This window comes from Prunus dulcis, chromosome 2, assembly GCF_902201215.1.
Source record: "Prunus dulcis chromosome 2, ALMONDv2, whole genome shotgun sequence".
In the NCBI taxonomy this organism is placed as follows: domain Eukaryota; kingdom Viridiplantae; phylum Streptophyta; class Magnoliopsida; order Rosales; family Rosaceae; genus Prunus; species Prunus dulcis.
Genome location: NC_047651.1, coordinates 1,395,363 through 1,418,900, shown reverse-complemented (window position 1 = coordinate 1,418,900; position 23,538 = coordinate 1,395,363). Strand labels below are relative to the sequence as shown.

General features: G+C 35.4%; 3 protein-coding genes across 4 annotated transcripts; 2 read left to right on the top strand and 1 right to left on the bottom strand.

Annotated features, from left to right (window-relative positions):
• Positions 1 to 6,512: 6,512 nt before the first annotated feature.
• On the top strand, positions 6,513 to 11,223 carry LOC117619790. Its single transcript, XM_034349828.1, has 3 exons — positions 6,513 to 6,847; positions 8,173 to 8,516; positions 9,045 to 11,223. Exons 1-3 carry the CDS (start codon positions 6,634 to 6,636, stop codon positions 10,995 to 10,997), a joined length of 2,511 nt encoding a protein of 836 aa, XP_034205719.1. The 5' UTR covers positions 6,513 to 6,633; the 3' UTR covers positions 10,998 to 11,223.
• Positions 11,224 to 13,055: 1,832 nt separating this feature from the next.
• LOC117618517 (actin-related protein 7) lies at positions 13,056 to 18,974 on the top strand. Of its 2 annotated transcripts, none has more exons than XM_034348088.1 (8): positions 13,056 to 13,273; positions 14,226 to 14,441; positions 15,069 to 15,210; positions 15,789 to 16,033; positions 16,547 to 16,730; positions 17,124 to 17,191; positions 17,886 to 18,051; positions 18,547 to 18,974. In XM_034348088.1, exons 1-7 carry the CDS (start codon positions 13,196 to 13,198, stop codon positions 18,036 to 18,038), a joined length of 1,086 nt encoding a protein of 361 aa, XP_034203979.1. In that variant the 5' UTR covers positions 13,056 to 13,195; the 3' UTR covers positions 18,039 to 18,051; positions 18,547 to 18,974. The 2 variants fall into 2 exon arrangements, with proteins under 2 accessions (XP_034203979.1, XP_034203978.1); XM_034348087.1 differs by having other exon boundaries at positions 18,538 to 18,974.
• LOC117618516 (polygalacturonase-like) lies at positions 18,968 to 22,252 on the bottom strand. Its single transcript, XM_034348086.1, has 9 exons — positions 21,838 to 22,252; positions 21,454 to 21,585; positions 20,725 to 20,892; positions 20,585 to 20,605; positions 20,232 to 20,439; positions 19,925 to 20,006; positions 19,716 to 19,824; positions 19,480 to 19,596; positions 18,968 to 19,315 (listed from the first exon to the last, which is right to left on the bottom strand). The coding sequence occupies exons 1-9, from the start codon at positions 22,171 to 22,173 to the stop codon at positions 19,088 to 19,090; spliced, it is 1,401 nt and encodes a 466-aa protein (XP_034203977.1). The 5' UTR covers positions 22,174 to 22,252; the 3' UTR covers positions 18,968 to 19,087.
• Positions 22,253 to 23,538: the final 1,286 nt, after the last annotated feature.

Here is a 23,538-nt window from a genome sequence, read left to right as displayed (position 1 = left end):
ATCATCATCAAGGATCTTCAAGTCCTGATGTAATTGTATGATGAGGATCAAGGAACTTCTGGTCCTGATCTGCATACTATAAAAACTCATCATACAGCACAATTGATCCATAAAATAAATTGCTGGTAAATAAATTACTGGTATGGACGATAAACCCGCACCATACTTTAAATAAATGTAAATGTGCGGTAAAATAAATTCATAAATTAAATTGCTTGATGTATGGACGTTAATCCCGCACCATACTTTAAATAAAATTAAATGTGCGGTAAAATAAATTCATAAAGTATGAGGGTTAATTCCACATCATACTTTAAGTAAAAGTAAATTTGCGATAAAGTAAACGTGCTTGTATGGGCACTAATTCTGCTCCATACATTTAAATAAAAATAAAGGCGTGGACGATAAACCCGCACCACCCTTTTAAATAAATACTGTTGTATGAATAATAAACCTACATTATACAGTAAATAAATTGTATGGGTAATGAACTTGCACCATACAGTAAATAAAATAGTTGTGGGGATAAAAACCACCACTGAAAATATAGAAGGTGAAACCGTCCATTAAAGCTAATAATAGAATTATTGTATATATAAATTAAAGGCAATTGTTGGTGGGTTATTATCAACACCACGATCAGATAATATTATATTATATTGTTATCGTTTGTGGAAGATAGCACGCTTGTCTCCCCAAATCGAATGTTTTTCTCCTGTAATCTGCACACACATGCACCAATATTGATATTAAATAGTATAAAATAATAATAATTGAAAAGATAGGGAGCTTATTTGCTAGCTTCCTTATTTGTCATACGGGGGCTTTTCAAATGGGGAAATGATGGCACATGCCACTTTGTCAAAAGGCTAGAGATAAAAAGATGAAGTAGGTGCCAACACTTGAGTGACCTACACCTAAAGCAATTTGGAATCTAACTTGGTGGGCATGTGCAGCTATCTTTGTGAAAAAAAAAAAAAAACTTTGGGCATCTACATCCACAAACATTATCTTCTTTCCCTGCCACCCCCTTATAAAATTCAAACCATCAAACCTGGGCAAGTCATAAGAGTCGGCCTCCAGAGCATACTTGAGGAACTACTTATCTGATGGGCCATAATAGATGCAGTCAAACTCAGGATCTATGAAGGGATAGATATGTTGAGCATGATGAATAGTAATAATAATAAATAAACAATATAAAGAAAACAGAGTGCTTATCTCCTGGGTTCATCAAAACATATCCCACGTTGAGAGCTTTTCGTGCTGATAACGTGTTATAAAATGAACTGGAATATGTGCGAATATTGAGCTGCACGTAAAGTAGATGAGACACAGCATTTAACGAGGTTCGGCTATGCCTACGTCCTCGGAGAGCAGCAGCAGTAACTTTTTCACTATATAAAATAATAGGGCTATAACTTTAGTGTTTACAATATGTGTGGCTCACTGAATTTCCTCTCTTGGAGAATTTCTCTCTGCTCTCTTTCCTATCCACTCACTCACCTTCTTTCTTCCTTCTCTTCCTCTTCTCTGCCTGACTCTCATTCTTCTCTCAATTGGAGGTGTACATGCAAAGGCACAATAATGTCTTAGTTATAGGCTAAGGAAATGATGCCCGTGAATGTGCAATAAACTCATGCACCAAAGTCTACAAACAAATAATAAGTGGGCTCCACTCACTGGCGGATCCACAGAGGTGCAAGGAGGTGCAGTTGCACCTCCCCTCGCCGGAAACTTCCTTAGGGATGCCAGAATTTGCCCCTTTGCTATTGCGCACCAATTGTTCAACTAAATGCCTCTAAGACGTTGTATTGTTTGCTGCATTGTGAGACCCTGAATATTTACCTTATATTGTTGGGCTCGATCTCACGAGCATGTAGGAGAAAATGGCTCATCAATCGGAGCTCCACAACCAAAGTTATGAATTTTCGAAGTTTTTCTACAATATTTGAAGTTAAGTTGCAGAGGCAGTTCAAGGAAGAAGAAGACTCCGCGTGCGTCAGACATCAGCGCTTTTGATTTTGATTTTTTTAAAATTGTTCAATAGCAAGTCGACACATGTCTATTTCTAATTGGCCTAAATTAAAAAATTCATTAAAAACTCATATGTGTGCCAAAAAAATCACCAAAAATTACCCCAAACTTTTAATCATGTGTACTTTTGTTTCATGACCTCCAATTTACATGTGCTTTTGGTTAGATTAATTGGTATTGACTTTTGTTAGATTAAATAGATAATCGACATGGATTTTGTTCATATTTGATATGAATTTTAGTAAACTAATTGTGTCAATGATAAGGATTTTGTTCATATTAATTGATATCCATATAGACTATAATCAATTAGTTGTAGATGTAAAACTCTTATTGTTTTAATTATGAATGACATTAGTATTGGTTAAATTCTAAGAGCATTTGCTTGTATATATATCTTTTTTTAATTTTTAGCCTTATTTTTTTTAACACACTACACGTATGTTAGGACTTGAACCCATGGACTTGCTTGAGTCCTTTGTAAATTTTTAGCCTTTTAAAATTTGCACCTCCCCTGAAAAATTCCTGCATCCGCCACTGGCTCCACTACTTTATACTTTACAACAATACATATGATTATTTTCTGTATACTGTGTTCTGGTAAAGACATTTGGTCTTTACAAGGAAAGTTTGTTGCTGAGTCTGTCAGTGATTGCCGCGTACACAGATGCCCCTGTCGCTGTTAAGTGTCAAATTGGTGTTGATGGTCACGATTCGTATAATGAGCTCTGTATGGCCCTTCTGTCTGAATACCGTCTATATAGTCAATAAACTAGTCAATATTTCTATGATAGAACAAAAAAGGACGTTGGAAGAGCCAGTGAATGATAAACTATGGACAAATAGTTTTTTGCATTCTACAAAAATATTATGCTTTAATTTTGCATTCCGTGATTGAGTTTACCTTTCTAAATATTTTCATTGTTTGGTTCTTTATGATTGTGCTGTTATACCATGGAAATATGAAGGCATTCAGTTCTACAGAATCTATAAATTATTGTGAGTCTGTTTTGGGCTTCTCTTTGGGCATTGGTTTCTGGGCAGTTCAAGGATTATGACTACGGTATCATCATGAGAGATATGGCGGCAGTCTTAAGATGATTTTACATAAGTTGTTTTCTAGTTACAGATACATTTTCAGGTGCAGTAGGTTAGTTGTTTTTTTATTAGGTATTCTGGTGCTTAATGAGTCTGTTTTCCTTTTGTTGTATGATCAAGGATAATTTTTCCTCTTGATTATCAATACAAATGTTTCTATTAAAAAAAAAAAAAAATTGTGAGTTTAGATCTACTCACAGTCTGGTGCTTCTTCTTAGTTTTCTTATCATAGAATCCAAATTATCTGAGTTATTCGAAAATGAAATTAAAAAGAATAGGTCCAAAAAGAAAAAGAGGACATGGTTTACGGTACAAAACTTCATCAGTCGGATAAAAGAATATTAAACACAAATTTAACTGTCAAATGTAATGTAGGCAGAAGGATGGTCAGCAAGCTGAAAAGAGAGTATAAAAAATAAGAGCGATAAGGTAAATGCAAGAGCTTTCTAGATTTTCCTATATTGGGAAAAGCATTTTATTACTAATTTGGAGCAGTCTCATAAATAGAAGCAGGAAAGAAAATGTAGCTTTGTGGTAAAAGTTAAACAGGAACCACATATTGCAATATTTTGTTGCGTACACTCTTTCCACATACTACAATATGGATTGCTTCTGTTTTCTGTTTGCTTCTGCATGAATATGTTCTAAGGCATTAGACTTAACAGGTTATATAATACTCTCTCTCCCCAAAAAAAAAAAAAAAAAAGAGAAGGAAGAACAGGTGTTTTGTTTCTACTTTGATTAATTCTCCTCCTTGCCGTGTCTTCTTTCGTTTTGTGTTCTTCTGTTTAATTTGGTTAGTTTCATTTTTGCATATGCATTAGTTGAGGTTTTATTCTTTTTTAGGCTTCTATTGTCAGTCTTTTTTGTTTATTCAAAGCTTCTTTCATTTTAGTTTTTTGCTGTTTTGTTGGTGCTACTTTTGCATTAATTTTTCTACGTTTCTTTGCAGTTTTGAGTACTTTGATCTATGTTCATTGGCCATTTTTTGTAGGTTTTCTGATCTATTGTTTGTGTTTAAGTTTTATAACTTTATATGCTGTTTTGCAAAAACAACAACAAAAATTGTGCATTTTATTATTTTATTTTGTAGGCCTTTCTTTGTTCCTGGTTTACACATTTCTATTTGAGATATTTAGTGATATACCCATTTCTAGCATTAATATTATAAATAAACCCTACACAATTGAATTCCTATAAACAAACCCAAAAAAAACCCAAAAAATGATAGCTAGCATTATTGAATTTAATATTGATTATTAAATTACTTTGATGCCCTATTGAGTGCTTTGGGTATTTTTATGAGATTTTGGGGTTGGGCTTGTTTTAAGAAATTGATGGCAGTTTTTTAATTTATAAGAAGTTAAAAGCTTTTTTGTTATGTTGTAAATGGGCTTTGGGTGTGTTTCTAAAGTCCATTTTATATAGAGTATTTTTATAATTTGGGCCCCCATATTGGGTATAATAGTGAATCTCCCTTTTTATTTCTCAAAGTTTTTTTCTATTGTGTTTGTTTTGTGTGCTACAAAGCTTCTGGAGTCTTTGTTCTTCCCTTTTGCTGGTTTTCTAGGATAGGAAAGTGTTGTTTTTTCAGTTGGTACTGGTCCTTACGTTAGTTTGTTTTGTTTCAAGTTCTTTGGTCCTCTAGCTGGGTTGTGTTAGGTTTTAGATTGCATCAGGTTTTTTAGTTTTCTTTTTTTGTCTTCGTACTTTTGTTGTGGTCTGTCTTCTTTCTGGTTCTTTTGGCCAAGTTTTTCCATTGATTTTCCATTTGGCTAAGTTCTTTTAATTGGTTAGTTTTTTGCTTTAGAACTTTTTGTAGGGATTTTGATTTTGGGTTGCCGAGGTAAGTTTTCACTGACAGCTTCTGTTGCAATCTTCAGTTTTTTTTTTTTTTTTTTGGTTTTCTTACATGTGCTTAAGTTTGTTCCAATTTGTATTTGGTTTCTTCTTGCCACTTTTATAAGTTTTGCTTTTTTTTATATCTTTTTATACAAGCGATATTCTACTTTAATGTAATCTAAACTATGGGAAGGGGGATTCAAACTCGGGTGTAGAGTGGGGAGCACAACCGCTCTAGCCAACTTGGCTAAGCCCGTGTCTTGCAGCTTTGCTTTCTTTGTTGTAGTTTTTTAACTTTCTCTTGTTTAGATGTTGAGCAGGTTATCAACAGGTTTCCTTTTCTGCTGTTCTTCATTGACACCGAATCTAGCCCATCTGATTAATGCATTTTGGTGCATTGATCTTATTTAATTTAAAGTCTAGTTCGATGCTTTTGATTTGATTCATGGTCCATTTACCCGGTGTCATTCATTGTTGTCTATTTTGAGAGTATCTTTGAGAGGCCTAAAGTCAATTTGTTTTTCCTCTCACTTTTTGTTGTTTATGTTTTATTTTTCTGTTTTGTTTTTTATTTTTCATGATAATTTTCTGTTGCAGGGTGATGATTTCTACTACTGGCATGGCCATTTTGGCTGTAGATCTGTCCAAGCTTTCTCTTCTTTCATTTTTGTTTTTTCGTTTTTTCGTTTCCCCGTGACTGTAAGCCACTAATCTTTTTTTAAGATTAGCTTTTTGATTCTCAGTGTGGGTTTAGGATGGTTCATTGTTATCCTTTGTATTTTCTTAAAGGTGCTTCTATTGTTTTGAATATAACATCTCTTTTCAAACCAAAAAAGTTCACTTGTGTTTGGATTGAGAAAATAACAATGTAAGTTGAACTAGACTCAGAAATTTCTGAACATGTGCCAATTTTCTTGTTTGACTTAATAAACAAAGAAATTTATCATTTGTAAGAGGAAAAGAACTATTAAATTCCACATAAATGGATGTTATTTCTAAAATCTCAAAACTGAGCTTTAGACCCAAAGAAAGAAACTACAACCATATCATTAACGCAACCTTATCCTCACCATCGTCTCTACTATGATCACTTTTGCGATAGTCTAAATTAGAGGGGAGAAGAATTTCTCACATACACACAAATGATGTTGTGGGGTTCGAACATGAATCTCTAGTTTGCAAGTCAAAGCCCTTTTTCACTCCTAAAGATTCCGTTTATACCATCACTATTAATTATCTAGAAGTTGATACATTCACCAATATTAGTTGTAAACTCCATACTTATCTTGCTTATAGGTTAATACCTCAATCAAAATTAACTGTACACATAGTATGCAAAGCTGATGAACAGATTTTAAAATCCCAATTTTTTTTTTTTTTTTTTTGGTTGTTGTAAACTTTCTTAAAACCCAAGTCTTATAACAAATATTATAAAACTAATATTTTTTATTTTTTATTTTGGGAAATGACCAAAAATAATTCCCTTTGATAAACGAGTTACAAACGCCACACGTGCATTTGAGAATGTGATTCAATTTGATAAAATGCCATTAAAAGTCCAAAATTTACGACTCTACCTCACACTTCTTCTCTCTCCATAAGCAGCTCTCTGTAACCAATAAGATCACACAGGAGAACAAACCCAAAACCAAAGCCATGGAAACGCAAGACAACGAGATCGAAAACCTCAACAGCACCTCTTCATGGAGTTCCGCCGCAAACTGGACCATCGCCGGTGGCTCTCTCGTAAATTGCGTCTCTTTCGAGTCGTCTTTTTCTCCGATCGACGACGAGACTCTAAAGTCCACCTCTGAATCCTCTCTTATTCTGCACCCTCCATCACCCGATTCTGTCCCTTGCGAGATCACTAGTATGTTCCGGAACTTATTTTTCTCTGAAAATTTTGCATTTTCGCCAGATATTTTATGCGTTAATTTCTTTGTTGAAATGTTGTGATTAAAACGATTATGTGCATTGTTTACTTTTTCAGTTTATGGTAAAAAATGTAAGGTTTAACTCACTGTTTGGGGTGCGAGAAAATGAAGGAAAACAATATTATATCAATTGCGGTCCTTTACATCCTTATTGTAGGTTAAGAATTTGAAATGGTAACATTAAGATCTTGATTAACAGTTTGGTAACATAGTCTGTAGGCACCTATTTTCAACTTTTGGAGCAAGTGTATTAGAGAAACTGTATATATGTATTTGTCTGGTTTTCTTTTTTAGGATTAAGATTTTATGTTAATAACATTTGATGCTAAAGTAGATTTCAATTAGGATGCGGATTGCCTAGTTATTAAAATAGCGAATATGTAGATGGAGCTGAAAGTAGGAGCTGCATCTGGTATGTTGAAAACAGAGGATAAACCGGAACTCTGCGGAATAGTGCCTAAGATGAGTTCAACAAGAACATTTTAGTAGCTTAAAGTAGAAAGAACATTTGTTGGAGCACATGATGTTATTAGGGTTGTGCAAAATGCATGAAGAATGTCTGACTCAACTGTTTCGACAGAGTAATTAGTTAAAAAACCTTCAATGATGTACTCAGACTTTTTTTTTCTCCACACAACTATTGATTTTATTAAGGATGGATTTCTCGGTTCATATGACTAGTGATATTTGAAGACGCTATGTAGCTCAATCTAATTCAAATTAGTTGATTCTTGGAAAAGATCCTAGAGTGTTAAGGCAAGGTAAATATGGCATGGTCAATTCACCTAGCTATGAAAAAGAAGAAGGATAATAGAAATATTGTACATGAAACAATGCACTTGAACCTTCTGGTTTAAGTTTTGGTATGGCTTACATATATCTAAACCTATAAGGTAGAGTTGTGAATGCAGCTTTTTGTTTTGTTAAGATTGTTGTCCCCTGATGTACAGTTCATCACTTAGTACATGCTACAAGCATTTTAATCATAAAACAGTCTGCGTTGCTGTTGAAAATATATATTTTGCTCCCGTTACCCCCTTTTGGTCAGTTTTTTGGGCTAGTTTCTTGGTTTTCTTATAATAGTGTTTATTCTTCTTTTGCACAAAAACTTCTCAACACCTGTATTTCTTTCTGTACATTATGCATCAATGTCCTTGTGGGAAAAAGAAAAAGAAAAAAGAAGAATCAAAATGGTCAAAGTTCAAGTGACTCGACTTACTTTTATAGTCTCCTTGCAAATGACCAACAAATTTTTCTGCAGTTAATTTCACGCAGAAACATGAGGTCCAGCAGGTTTATGTTCGGAGTACTGCCCGAGTCTATGAGATATACTATGCACCTGATTTGCAGAGTGGCAATGAGTATCTCTGTACAGTTCGCTGTGGAATTGCTGACAGAGATGAAGAAGTGCTTCATACAGGTGATAATGAAGAAGTACGTTCTACAAATTCAAATGGGTCTCTTAAGGACCCATCTGAAGAAAACTCAAGAAATGGAAATGGTCTGAACACCAGTGAAGATGACTGGATTGAAGTGAAAGTCCCAGATACTCATGTGCTTGATAATAAAATCAAATCCTTGCCATTAAAGTTGGGTTCTGCACAGGTATGTTGCTTAGGTGTCCATTTTTATTAATCCCAGTGAACCCCCTCCGACTTTTTTTGTTCTTCTGTTTCTTTTTTCCCCCGTCTAGTCAATTTCGTCAAATGGTACCCCTCATGCTTGTGGCCACTTGTATTGATGTGTTTGTCCATCCTCCCTTTTCAAAGAGAAACTAAGAAACAGGTTTGGAAATTCTGAAGAAGCCTGTGATCTGGACTCTGTGCCGTTGCAGCTGAGAGGATAAAACTAATTTGTATTTATGAGTGCAGACTATCTAAGTTTTAAATCAGCTTATTGGTGTGTTCTTTGGCCAATTTCTATTGCACTTTGCCAAATTTAGGGTATATTATTACTGGTTCAAGACCTTTTTAGGCACTTCTTGCCACTGGTAGTGCCCCTTTAGTGGAGGGAGAGGGGGGGAGGGGGAAGGAGAGAGAGGTTTTGTGATAATGGGCTGGGTATGAGTGACCAAACATCAGAGTCCTAATCTATATTGATTATTATCTTTGCTGATCAAGGTAATTTTTTCAGGCTTTTTATGAAGCTACAGCACAGATTAGTGATGCAAGTCCTTGTGTATCGCTCACACTTCGTCTACTGTCGCTTGAGAGGAAAGATTGTGTTTGCGTTGATGAGGTCTATGTGTTTGCTGACCCTGTTGATTCAGCTGATTCAGAAAATCAAGTAAGTACAGTGGAAAGCTCAGCTGGGAGTTCCCTCATGGCCATGCTTGTGCCTACTCTTTTACAATTTTCTAAAACAAGCGGTGCTCACCGAACACAAGACAGGCACAATTCTGATACATGGGAAAAACAGAACTCCCTAAAGATTGGGTCACAAACAGTTGGTTCTACCAGTGCTGCAACTAAGATTCAGGAGGAAGGAAAAGCCAGCATACCTGATCACCAAGAACTAAAGGTGAATAGGGCTACTGTGGGTACAGCCCAATTACAGATCCCGCCACTAGTTCCTTTTAGAGAAAGCAAACCTGATTCCCCTCCATATAGTAATGTAGAAAGAGCTGTGGACCAGCTTTGTTCTCGAATGGGTAGAATAGAGGATCTAGTTTTGAGGTTTGAAGAAAATATGCTAAAACCAATAAGCAGTATTGAGGCAAGGCTTGAAAGGGTAGAGCAGCAACTTGAAGTACTCACAAGAAAATCACAGAATTCCGGGTTGCCAACATGCTCAAGATTCTGTGCACCTTCTTTCTCATGCATTGAGTCTGAATCCAACTCTTTCTACAATAGTGGAAATGATTATCGCCGTTGGGAGGCTTTTGAATCAGGTAAGAATGACGTTCAATTGGATGCACTCCCGACCACACCTTATGACATGTCTGGTTCAGTAAATTCCCCTCATTTGTTCCCAAGTCTAGTAGTAACAGCTCCTGAATTTTCAAATGGTGATGATGAGGAGGAGGAAGAAGAAGAAGATCATGAATCAGATGTAGTGGTAACTCCTTCAGAAAATAAACCAAGACCTGCTTTGACAATTGATGACGCTTTAGCATCTGCACTAGCTGGATTCATTTCTTTGACTTCAACCCAGCCTGAGAAATATACCCAAACCCTTTCGGTTAAAGCTCCTGATTTTTTAAATGAGGAAGATGATAGTGTTGACAGAAAATCTCCAGCAAGTGTTGAAAATGATGTAGGCGCAGATCCTTCCATGTGCTCTGGTGCAATTAATGAGACAAAGAGCATAAAAGATTCAGTTGGTGATTCAGAGAAAAGTTCTTCAGAGAGTGAGGGGAATGTGATAAGATCTCCTAATGATGAGCACACTGATAAAACACTTGGAGTTGATGGACTGCACCAGCGTTATGAGGATGAAGAAGAAGGCAAACTTGTTGATGGCAAGAGCATTGGGAATGCAGTTGATCTAGCCTATCGTGGCATGATGTCTAGAACTGATTTTTGTGAGATAACAGAAGAGATTGAAAATGGAGAAGTCAGCACGGAGATAAGCAACATCCTGGATCTTGATAAAACTGATATACCAAACTCGTTGCCTCAAGATCAGACTGATGATGGACACGGTAACACCCAGGAAGATACTTATACAGAGTCTGATTTAACTACTCCAAAGGAAGCGACAGAAGAGAATCCTGACAAAGATATTCTGAAGAATATCCTTGAACTTTCATGCGCTGCTTCCGTGGTGGATTTTGGGACTCCAGTTCTGGATGTGAAATTCACTTCTCAGGATAGTTATGAGAGCCCCTATTTTTCTCTTGAAGCTCTTTTAGCTGAGTTGCCAGAATCAAAGACCGAAGCTCCTTCCGTCAAGGAAACTGATGATGCGGCCCCGGTTGGTGAGGGTTGTAAGTTGATTTTGGTGGAGGATGAGGAGCCAGTTGGTCCTGCCCCAGATGGTAAATTCTCTGTGGATATGGATTTCTATAGTGTAGGAGAACCTTTGGGCATGTGGGATGACGATACATGCAATAGCCATGAGACATTTGCAGCAAGTCTTATTTGATGACTCTGTGTCTCTTCAGAACTTTGTTAATCTTCTGTACATAAATCTGGGCTAGACACTAAGACGAGTTGGTTGTGTAATACTGATTGTAGTCCGTTTCTTCTCTTCGACATTACTCGTATAAACCAATTCGTATTGAGGTATTTTGAATCCTCAATTGTGAATCGTAGATGTGCGCACCCTGAAATTAAGATATAAAATAGGAATTCTAGAGTTTATATGACAAGCTGAGAGAGTCAACAGTAAACAACGTTGAATTGAAGAAAGTGTGAATTGAGTTTATTTGGAAATGAGCCATAAGAACCAACTAGCTATCTGTGTGAATCAGTTGAGGCAATTGTTATTGCTACTTTAAGGTCATCTACTCTTACAAGTGCTTAACGTGATAACTTGTCTAGAATACCAATGACAACTTCTAAGTTACTGTTGACTTATCTAATATAATTAGCAATTAATTAATTAAATGGAAAATTAGTGTTGACTCTAGTTAGTAAATTTGCGTATAGAACAACTAGTATACAAGTATGTTAATATATATTTTTTCAAATACTTCCTTTTTAGAACACTTTTTTATGATACGGAGAAATATGCATTTTTAAAACCAAACGTGTTATAGATGCATGCATGTTTTTTCACGTATTTTCAAATAAATAGGGTATATATTTGAAGTACAGCCCCGCGGCTATACTCGTGAAACACATCCGAATACATTCAAGGCGTATTGCCGCGCGGCTATTCCTTAATATTATAGCCGCGCAGCTGTACTATTTAAATATCCGGCTATACGAATAGATTCAAACAGTACAGCCGAGCGGCTATACTGTTTAAATATTCAAATATTATTCAAAAGGTATAGCCGCCCGACTATACTATTAAATATTCTAATATATTCAAAGAGTATATTATTTAACATATTTTCATATGTGAAAAAACGAAGGGCGCCTCAGGAACAGTGAGAGATTATTGCAAGTCATCATCAACCACAATAAAATTGGGTTACTCGCTCACATCGCATGTTGAAAAATGTAGCACAAGCATTCCGGAAGGAATCTGACACTGGCTGCTTCACCCCAGATCAGAAAGTACACTGAAATATATAGTAACTTTTTTTTCTTGCTAACTACCTCCAAACTGCACAAAATTGAGTTATTCAATAAGTCTCCATCATCAAACTCCATTTTGTATGAATACTAAAATCAAGGAACACCCACGTCTAGAATTCCGTACTTGCTCCAAATTGGCTGAATGCATAAGTAGTCACACCCAGGTCTATATGTTAATGAACAAAATGTTAATATTATCGCAAAACAGAATATAAATATAAAAAAATTAATTATTAGAATATATTTAATAAGTATAGCCATACGTCTTTATTATTTAAATATTTGAACATATTCAAATGGTATAGCCACGCGACTTTACTACTAAATATTCATCAAATAACCCCTTTTTTAAAGACTTTAAAATTCACCCTTAGAAATATATTGTATTGCTCACGTATTACCTTTTTAACAATTTTTTTTTCTCTTGATCGCATAAATTCGTCTTCCTTGTTCACTTCTTCTTCTTCTTCTTCTTCTTCTTTGCTCTCTTTGAAATTTCAGAAAAGATGAGGAGTTCTCTATCACGCACCCTGACTCGCTCTATCTATGACTCTCTATCTGACTCGCTCTCTTCCAACCTCCCTTCCTCCTTTCCCTATTCATCACTGTTAACCTACCCCTTACACAAAAAATTAGTTCAAAGTGTAAAAACCTTTAATAATAAGCATATGGTAAAAAGATTTTGAAAAATACGCATATGCATATACGTGTACATAATTTTCACGTATAATATTTTTGTCCCGTATCAATGAGGATCCACCACCACCTGACGCAGCTGGGACTTCTGTGTCATTTGCTAACTTTTGGTAACACGTGTCAATATCCTAAAAGCCCAATCGACGTAGGTCCTACATACAGCGTTTCTCCTTCCGTCAGATCCAAAAAAAAAAAAAGACAGGAAGAAAAAGACAAAAAAGGAGAGAGCTGATATTTGAATTTCCTTTAATCTTGTGAAATTTGAAAAGACAGCCCCCGCTTGGGGTTTAGTGCTGTGTGTAGAACATATTTACTCCTCAAATGCTCAGCTGAATCCTTTGTCCATTGAACACTGCAGAAACTGAACTCTAGGGTTAGGGTTTTGTGGTAAAGAGCAAGATGGAGGCTGCGGTGGTCGACCCCGGCTCGAAGCTCCTCAAAGCAGGACCTGCTATTCCCGATCAAGCTCCTTCCATGGTAAATTTTCCATCTTTTTGCTTTCACTTTCTATTCTCCGTTTCGTTGCTCATAAAAGTTTTTGGTTTTTTGGGAAATGGACAACTCCAACTGAGATAAGCTACGGCTGGGGTTGTCGGGGAAATGAAAATCCAATTTATCTTAGTTGGGTAAGCAAGGCTTTCTTTTGATTTCTTAAAGTGGGAACTTTAAAGGGACAAGTCAACCTGTTGTTTGAGGTCAGTTTAGTGGCAAAGATTTCGCGGTAGAGTGTGCTTGGTTTCTGGGGGAGTTGTGGACAAGACAAGAATAAATATGGTTTGTTGTGGGCCCAGTGAAAATTTTAGCAAAATAATGGCCGAATTATGAGGGTTTCTTTTTTGTTTACCCCTGTGGCATGGATATCCTCTTGTTGGTCGTCAATTATGAGGAAAAACAAAAGAGTCTCTCAGTATGTTGAGTGGATGATTTTTTGCCTCCAAATTTCATTTCCAATTGGTTCTTGTTCTTACTTCCATTTTCCTTCTTCCAACCAATCTTCTCTTATCACATATATCTCACTCCTCCCATCCTGCTATAATTCTTATCAAGTTACACTTGCATTGCTTTGTGATCCTTTTAGTTCTTAGAAACTAAACAAGCAATTGACTGTTTCTGTCATAAATGATGACTTTGTAAAACATTTTGAGAAAGTATAAAATATTCTTTTCAAAATGTGTGTATATTATTCCGAAAAAAAGTATTTTTTTGGTTCTCAATGAACCCAAATTTGTGTGTTTTACAACCATTTCTAGAAATTGCATATTAGGAAAAGAAGATTTTCATTTATACTGAAGGTTATCATGGGCTTGCATTCAACATAATGACAATTCAATTCGACTAATCTAAGCGGATGAGATAGCTGTGGTCTAAACCTCATGTTTCTTTTTTTAGTTTTTCCTCTTAACTTTTATTTTCTGTCCATATGTTTCAGATAATTCCTAACCAAATGAAGCGCATGCTTGATGATGGATCAATTAATGATAATTCATCATCTGAAGATACCATTGTTGATCCAGTTGTGCGAGGTCTTATTAGAGATTGGGATGCCATGGAAGATCTGTTGCATCATGTTCTATATACTGGCCTTGGATGGGAAATGGGCAACGAAGGGCAGATATTATTTACTGATCCACTATGTACCCCCAAGGTTAGCTAATCTGCTTTTCGTTGAACACATTAAATGAATATGGAATAGAATGGTGTCATTGTGCAAGTCTTTGCTGAAAACCTGAGTATTGTTGTTATTTTTGCTGTTTTATCATTCTTATATAGTTTAACTTGGAAAAGCAATGAATTATGTTGAAAGACTTGTGATCTAGACTGATGGCATTGTGCAAACTCTCTTAGTGTCACTATCATGATTATAATCATTACTATTCTTGTTTAAGTAACTTTAAAGAAGAAATTCTGTGGCCTCAAGTTTTATGCTTTGAATCAGTTTGTTGTCAGTGCATGGTGGTGAGAGTTGCCTTTCTAACATTATTTCACTGTTTGTTGCTTGTTGCTTGTTGCTTGTCTTTGTGCATGAATGTAAGCATGCTACCTTATTTTGTGGGTGTGAAAACTCTTGTACAGGAGGGATAGGGAAGGCTTGGGTGGTTTTGAAGTGCCATAAAGTGATTGGTGACCATATATTGAAGTTGTCAATCTATCTGTCTGGAAAGAAAAAGCCTAGGAATAGAACTTTCTGCTGCTACATAATTCCATTTTTTGTTAGTGTAGTTAATATATTTCCTTTTTTTTTTAAAAAAATGAAATACAATTTTTCTACCAGGCTGTTAGAGAGCAGTTGGTGCAACTGATGTTTGAAACGTTTAACATTTCGGGCTTCTATGCATCAGAGCAAGCAGTATTGTCACTTTATGCTGTAGGGCGTATCTCGGGATGCACTGTTGATATTGGCCATGGAAAGATAGGTATATATACCTTGCAGAAGGGAACCTATGAAATCTTGTTTATTGAATACATAGTGATGTTTGAACTGTTCTTACGTCTTCTTTACTGCAGGCTAAGTTATGTGTATTTTAAATATAATAAATCTATCTCATCAAAATTCAATTTATCCTGTCTAGCATACAATCAATCAATTCATTTGCACTTCAAAATTTGTATTTTTTTAAATGCACAAATCTAGGAATAGAAGATATTGTGTTGCTATGCCAAGCTATAAATCTTTCTCATCAAAATTTATGTTTTAAGTATATTATTGATAGTTAATATTGTGTTGCTATGCCAAGCTATAACAATCCATTAAGCAATTCAGTGCATTAGGTGACCCTACGACAATAATGGTCATAAAGATGTATTGGTGACTGAACTAAGGCTGGCAAGTTTTGGTTCACCAGCATGACCTGTTAATGTCATTTGATTCATCTTTATGTGCAAGCTAGTGGTCAATATTAATTCAATGGAATGTTACTCTGGGTTATGTAAAAGGAAGAAAAACGATTGTCTTTTAACTGTGCCTTTTTGTATCTTTGGCCATTTTTCACAGATATTGCACCAGTAATTGAAGGTGCTGTTCAGCACATTGCCTCAAGAAGGTTTGAAATTGGAGGTATGGATTTGACGAAGTTACTTGCTGAAGAGCTTGGGAAATCCAATCCTTTGGTGAATATCAAGATGTCTGATATTGAGAAAATAAAAGAGCAATATTCATGTTGTGCTGAAGATGAACTTGCTTATGAAAAGACCAAAAATGCATGCCAGACAGAGCAACATACTCTTCCTGATGGACAGGTCTGGTTAATTTTATGAAATTTTGATTTGGATAGATGGAAAATATACAGATGTAGGCATGTAGCTTATTTGGGTTAAGGATATGTTAACCTGAGTACATCATAGTATGCCTATAAGTCACCATTATATATGTTGTAACTGGCTTGCACTTGTCATAATTAGTTGGTTTTGTTTAATTTTCATCCAGGATCTGTTCATTATGTTTTACATGTATAAAGAGTTTTAACACAAAATTATCCACACTGAGATCTTCTCTAATATTGTTGTATCCTGAAGAAAGATCTAACGAATGATGTTTAAAGTTCAAAACACTTCTTTCTTTTTCTACTTAAAAGAGGTGGAATTTTGCTTTGTTTAGACACAACAATGATAGTGATCCCATCTCAAGGCAGGTCATGGTTAAGTTGACTCCAAGCATAACCATCTATGTCACTTCCCCAAATCCTCCTTTTCCCTGTTTTCATCACTCTGCTTTTTGCCAACGTTCTGAATGTAATACTGGTTATTATTTAGGTCATTACGATTGGAAGAGAAAAATATACTGTTGGTGAGGCTTTATTCCAACCATCTATATTGGGGTTAGAGGCTCATGGGATTGTTGAGCAGCTTGTTCGTTGTATTTCAACAGTGTCGTCTGATAATCACCGTCAATTGCTGGAAAATACTGTACTGTGTGGTGGCACTGCTTCTATGACTGGTGAGTTTTATAGTCACTGATGCTTGTGCGTTTCAGATGCAGTAATTAGTATGATATATTTTCTTTATCTTTTATCCTTTTTTTCTTTCCCTGAATAATTGGTTCTTGTTAGAATACATTGGACTTTTTTATATTTAGATATCTGCAATGCAAGGCCCTTTCTTTGGACGCTTTCATTATCCTTATCATCTATATCGATTTAATAAATGGATTCATGAAGTTGTAGGGATCCGTGGGTTTAGAGTTCCTTTTACATTTTTCTTGTTTGACATATTTTACAATACAATTGTTATAAGAGCATTACCAAATTTGAGTTTGACTTTCTTGTTTCAGAAGAAATAGAAACTTGGCTCTGTCATTGCTGATTGGCAGTTTGGTTGCTTTTTATTCCAGGTTTTGAAGAAAGGTTTCAGAAAGAAGCTGGTCTATGCTCATCTGCTGTCCGTCCTGCTTTAATTAAGGTAATTTGTTTTATCATTAAAAACTGCAATTTGGTTTTAGCTTGAGATAGGGTGGGGTAGATCTAAAGTTCAAATGTGGCCTTGGTTTTAGCTTGAGATAGGGTGGGGTAGATCTAAAGTTCAAATGTGGCCGGGCACATCTGAAAATTGATCAGCTAAAAATTGTCAACATTCTTCCATATGATGTCATCTTCATGGGTCATGACATCGCACCTATTGTTTACTGTCACTAGGACCCTGTCTAAAAACCACAAATTCTTGATAATTATGATGAAATAACCTTTTGAATTTCAAATTTGAGGTCCACATACTAAAAATGTAAGTATGGCTAGTTTTCATTTTTGTTTCTGAGGCCATCTATATTTCACAGCCCACACTGATGGTTGTGACAGTTTCTGTTGTATGTTATTTCCCTATCTTTTTTGTTACATGTTAATGAGCGATGATGCTATATATTTCATAATTCTTTACAGACAGTTGGCAGTTTGTTGTTTCTGATATTTCCTATAGAATGTATGTCTAATATCTTGTTTAAAAAAATAAACATGTTCATTGATTTGGAATTGGTTTTTGACATGAAGGGTTTATGCGAGAAGAATACTTCATGGTTATGCATAACATTTTCCCAACACTGTTTTCTTTGTACTAGCTGCATTGCCAAATTCTTGTTCTAATCCTTTGGTGTGGGTTACAGCCTCCAGAATATATGCCGGAGAATTTGTCAATGTATTCAGCATGGGTGGGAGGTGCCATACTAGCCAAAGTTGTGTTCCCCCAAAATCAGCATGTAACCAAAGCAGACTATGATGAAACTGGACCTTCCGTTGTTCATCGGAAATGCTTCTGAGGATTCTTTGTCGGTATGAATGAGTCCTTGGAAGTCTAGTTTAGTTTGACTAATATACTTGTATTATAATGCATGATAATGGTAACGGATAATTATTGGCTAGGATTCTAATTTCAGAATTATAGTGCTTTGGTGGCTCCGTCAATTATCTAGTCCACCTTTAGCCTTTTTGTGCATGAATTGAAAGGTTCAATCAACTTTTGGGTCGAACATAATTGCCGGACTCATGCAACCTGCACATGCTCTTGATTTGTGGAACGTAATTTCAGTGACATCTCTTCAATTGTAGGGAAAAGTGTTTCTTCATATCCAAACATTTGACCACTATATATATATATATATGCAGACCCCAAATACTTCCACCAACTAGTTTCTGAGGGAATTGGGGATGCTGCTGGGGGTTTTCCTTTGTTTGTTTGTTTGTTTTTTTTTTAAAATTTTTAATTTAATGTTATAGGTTTTTTTTTTTTTTTTTTTTTTCCCCCTTTTTAAATGTTAGGGTCTATAGAGAGATTGCAGAATTCTGGCCATTTCTTCCGTCTCTTCATCTCCATTTGCTGAAGATATTTCGTAGTGTGCTCACCCTTAGAGGGCTCATGTCTTTTAAGCCTAAGATCACCACCAATTCCTGACCTTATTGGAGAGCAAGGACGAGAGATTTGCATCAAGGAAATTATAGGAGCTTATGAAGCAAGGATAGGGTGGAAAACTAGGAGCTTGAGGTTTACTTCATATGCACGGAGGTTTTGGAAACCTTTCAAGCTTCACATTATATTACTTTTGAAATTATTGCCATGCTTAAGAGCATTTACCCCTCCACCAAAGTCCTAGGTTCAATTTCCCCCGCCCCCAATATTGTTTGTATCAGAAATTATTGCCATGCTTGGCTTTATTTTTCTTCGTAACAAATTTTAGTTAAACACAAAGAATTCTGCATAGCATAGATTTATTTTTCTTTGCTATTTACAGTAAAAGCTACAATTTGGCTTCATTTATATTGTGACTGAGAAATCAAAGTATAATGAATGTGTAAATAATAAAGAAACTTTTTAAATTGTTGAAGAGCACTTTGGAGAAACCCTCCCTCTATGGACTAGGCTAACATTCTCACAGGAAGCTTCGACCGTTCCTTCGCCAAGAGGTTTTATGTTAACGTTCCGTAACAAGATTCCTTGGCATCCAAAGCGCTTGCTGCAGTCGAATTTCACTGCCACTTTTGAAGCACTCGTGCCTTTTACATTGTCATACACCACATTGTTTATTTTCACAGCTGAATTCTGCATGCATGCGAAGACACCTCAAATGATCAATATTATATATTTATAAATGGTCAACTTTTACATCGTGTACATAGCGGCAAATATAAAAACAGTCTAGTATGTTATGTTGTCAGATTGTAAACTGTGCGTTTTGACAAAAGTGAGTCTATACTAAACCGTACCTGTTCTTGGCATGGCTCGTCCTGATCACAGTAATATTGGTTTATGATTATTGGATTGCTCACGTTGTACATCATAATATTTTTGAATACAATGTTGCTGGCATATCCAGAACCGCCCTATATGCATGAAGAAAAATAGACATGTTTGTCATTGAAGTGATCTATGTACGTGAAATTAAATGACAAAGTTGGAGATGCCCAAAATTGCACATGTATATTTGAAAATGAAGTCTTACCTGCCAAGTCTTTATTCTTAATCCATTGGTGGTGCCCATCATTTTCGCTCTAGAAACCATCACATCTGAAACCTCTGCTTCTGAATTCCCAGCACCTAAGCTTCCAATGCTGCAATTAAATCACCAGAATATGTATCAAAATTAGTACAATAAATTTATATTTAAAAAATTAAAAAAAGTTGTCGTGTAGAAGGTGTCTAATGGAAGACCTGATTCCATGGCCTGGTCCGCAGATTATATCCGTAGCTCGAACATTTCGTGACCCACTTACTATTGAAATACAATCATCCCCTTCAATAAGATTAAAAAAGAAAAAGAAAAAAACATTAGTTCTGGTGAATTGATATTTCTTTCATTCATTTTATTAGCTCAGATAATTTTTCCAAGCAAGTATTTATGTTGTTCTCAAATATTGGTTCTTTATTAATAGTAAGTATATTTTTAATTACGCCCTAATCAAGAGAGTCGAACATATTATTTTACTAGATTATTATTTGAAAACACATTGACCCGTACCTGTCCTAATAAGACAGTTCTTTATCTGAATATTTTGTGTTCCGGTGACATGGATTCCATCTGTGTTGGGGCTATCCTCTGGTGCAGTTACTATGAGATTCGAAGCCTTCACATTCACACATTCGTGAAACGAAAGATGCATTTTTTGGGGATTTTGGAACCTTATATTGTCAACTTGCAAGTTGATGCACCCGAAGAAAGTCATGGCCTTTGAACAAGAAAAAGAAAAAAGATAAGTAAACACATTTCAGTAATTAAATAATAGAGTGCTTTAAAAAAATTATAATAATCTAATCTCAGTGCTGTCGGTATGATGATTAGTTCTTGGAAATAAATAGGACCCATAGACTTACATTTGGTGCTATCGTGCAAGGCTGTGACATAATGAAAATAAACTGCAGTTAGTCTTTGCATCTAGAATCGGGTAATTAAAAAAATCAACATCAAAATTAAAGTATGCACAAGAACTTGATTAGTTTATCCAATTACTTACAAGGGACTCCTTAACCTTGCAAGAGTTTTGCCACCATATCCTTCCATTTCCATCGATGGTGCCACCACCTTCGACTCTAAAGTTTGTCACATTTTCAAACACAATCCAGTGCCGTCTATCATTTTTGTAATCTGATCGGTTGGGAGAGGCTTTGATTGTTCCATAGATCTGGCGAAATGGATCCAATTAAGAGCATATTATTTTACCTTGTAAAACATACGGATAATGTTTTTTTTTTTAAATATAAACGATAGTCTAAATTATAAGGAGAGAGATTTCTCACACATAGATACACTACCAAAATGTCATGAGCTAACAAAGTCTAGCTCAGTAAAAAAAGGCATTGTCTTAACACCCTGATAATTTAGTTGACTATCGGTTTTATTTTTAAAAAAAAAATATCAAAATCAAAATATGTGATTAAGTTACGTAACACTCCTATAAAAGATGTGATCAACCAATCATATTAGTCGTAAGTCGACAAGTATATTAGACAAAGATTCCCACGCCACTCGAATGACGTTTCTTTTTTCTATTTTCTATTTCATCTTCGAAACGAAAGGTGTGGGTCCCACATGAAGCAACTCAGGGGGTAAATAAATTTACTTGTGAATGAGTAGTCCAAGTTAATACAAGCATGCATCATGCATGTTATGAGTGTTGTATATGTAATGTATGTATAACTAATAATGTAGGCATGTATGTGCTTCAATTAATTTATGAACTCACCTTGAGGGTGATAGGAGATTTGCAAGGACCAGAGAAATTGATTGGTTTCAGGTGATAGTTTCCGTTCTTAGGAATCACGAGATCAACGCCCCTTTGAGAAGAACAAGCCTTCTTCCAAGCTTTTCTAAACGCCTAATAAAACACAAAAATAAAAAATAAAATCGCCAACCTTTCAACAAACCCCATGCTACTCATTAATCCCTCATATGATTTAAAACAAGACCATCCAAAATAACTGATCCCTTAAAAAAGTAAAAAAGAATGAATAAGGACATTTAAAATATATATATATATATATTAAATAATTAAAGAGAAAATATTAACTTTTGCCAACAAAAATAATTAAAAAAAGAGAAAAATAAATAAATAATTTACATGGGTTACCTGGCTATCATCCCCTCCATCTCCTTTAGCTCCAAAACTATCCACATTAACAACAATATTCTTTGCTGAAGCTGAATGATGAGCAGCAGTTGCCCAGCTGAGAATGGCTAGCCTGCTTGTCCTTGATATTGTAGGGGAGGGTTTTATGTATTCATCATGATCACCACTAGAATTAGTTTGATGGTGATGATGATCAAGTACAACTGGGTCCTCCGGGACGTTACTGCTAAAAGAGAAGGAAAAAGAGGCTAAGAAAACTACCAGAAGTATGGAGAGAAAATGGCTTTGTGAATTCATCTGAGCTTTCAAAAGTTTTGGATACATAAACAATTGCATGTCCAAATTCAAAAAGGTTCAAGACAGACGCTTGGAGGATATGGGATGTGATCATGAAAGACCTGATCCATATTTATAGAAGAGCAGTCAAAGTTTCTATAGAGAGAGAGAGAGAGAGAGAGAGAGAGAGAGAGAAGCAAAGAGTGCTTGAGTCAGAGAAGTATGGAGATTGAGAAGCATGAAATTGAGACGAAAGAATTACTTGGCGGGCTGGTAGCCGACTCTCTGGTCTCACATTAGTTTTCTCTCCACTGAAGAAAATGTGAACGTAATATATTAATTGGATGCATTGAGTTTAGTTGGTTACTGGTGTTTGTGCTTGTTTACCAACACACAAACATACATGTGAATACAAATTACTCGCGTGACTCTTGTTCCCCTCACAAAAAAATCAAAAACTTTGCTAAAGAACCATATTCAATAGGAATATTGCAAAACCCAAAATAAGAAATGAATCAATCCCATATAGAAGAATCTGATATATATATTCTAATAATAAATTCCAAACGAACGTTTTAAAATTTGAGTAGATTTGTAACACTATGTCAGCATGTTATTGGTTTTTTTTTTTTTGGTCATTCTACATTTGACACATATACCAACTTTCGTATATTAAATAAAATTTTCCAACATAAAGATACAAATGCAAGTGCATAAATACGTTTAAAAAACCATATATTGCTTTTCTTTATATTATTACAAGTCATGAAATGTAATACTATATTCTTAAGGTATTTTTAGTAGAAGCGATAATCTAAACTATAGGGGTATGGTTTTTATTAGAATCGTGATTGCAAAACAAAGAAAGAAATCATCTAAAGTTACTACCACGTTGGAACATTTTCTATCTAAAAAATCGGAATTTATACTTATTTCCCTTCTAAAAAGTTAATTAAATAGATATCAAATGATAGATTTACCAAAGTTTCTCTTCTCTTCCTTTCCTTTTAGTTGATAGTTATACTGATGACGTTTCACAAGAATGGACAGAACCATTCTGAATCAAGAGAAAGTTTGTCTGTTCATTGCTATAGTCTTCTTGCCTAAAGTGTCACTTGCTGTCCTTGAGCTAGTACAAAGGGTGCCTTGAGTGCTTTGCGAGGCGTAACTTTGGATGCCTTCAGTAGATTGAGGGTACTTTGTTGATTTTGCTCTGTGTTAGGTATAATTTGACATTTGTTGAATGCTAATAGGTATTTTTCCACTTTTAGGATTGTTTTGAAATTCCCGTGGACATGCATTCAACTAATTATGATTCTGAATAGGAAATCTAATTTCCCACTTTTAGTGCCGAAATATGAGGCGTTGGTTGGCAAGTCTCTGAAAATGTTGTCAACTCATTTACCCATATCATGCGTGATTATA

Bases quoted from the DNA above. Each gene is read 5' to 3' on its own strand.
- LOC117619790 (XM_034349828.1), top strand. From the start codon at position 6,634: ATGGAAACGCAAGACAACGAGATCGAAAACCTCAACAGCACCTCTTCA. The intron at 6,848-8,172 runs GTATGTTCCGGA...ATTTTTCTGCAG, and splicing joins TGTCCCTTGCGAGATCACTA to TTAATTTCACGCAGAAACAT. The intron at 8,517-9,044 runs GTATGTTGCTTA...TAATTTTTTCAG, and splicing joins TAAAGTTGGGTTCTGCACAG to GCTTTTTATGAAGCTACAGC.
- LOC117618517 (XM_034348088.1), top strand. From the start codon at position 13,196: ATGGAGGCTGCGGTGGTCGACCCCGGCTCGAAGCTCCTCAAAGCAGGA. The intron at 15,211-15,788 runs GTATATATACCT...CATTTTTCACAG, and splicing joins TATTGGCCATGGAAAGATAG to ATATTGCACCAGTAATTGAA. The intron at 16,034-16,546 runs GTCTGGTTAATT...GTTATTATTTAG, and splicing joins ATACTCTTCCTGATGGACAG to GTCATTACGATTGGAAGAGA.
- LOC117618516 (XM_034348086.1), bottom strand. From the start codon at position 22,173: ATGCAATTGTTTATGTATCCAAAACTTTTGAAAGCTCAGATGAATTCA. The intron at 21,586-21,837 runs GTAACCCATGTA...GTGTTTTATTAG, and splicing joins ATGGAGGGGATGATAGCCAG to GCGTTTAGAAAAGCTTGGAA. The intron at 20,606-20,724 runs GTAAGTAATTGG...ATTATGTCACAG, and splicing joins GCAAGGTTAAGGAGTCCCTT to CCTTGCACGATAGCACCAAA.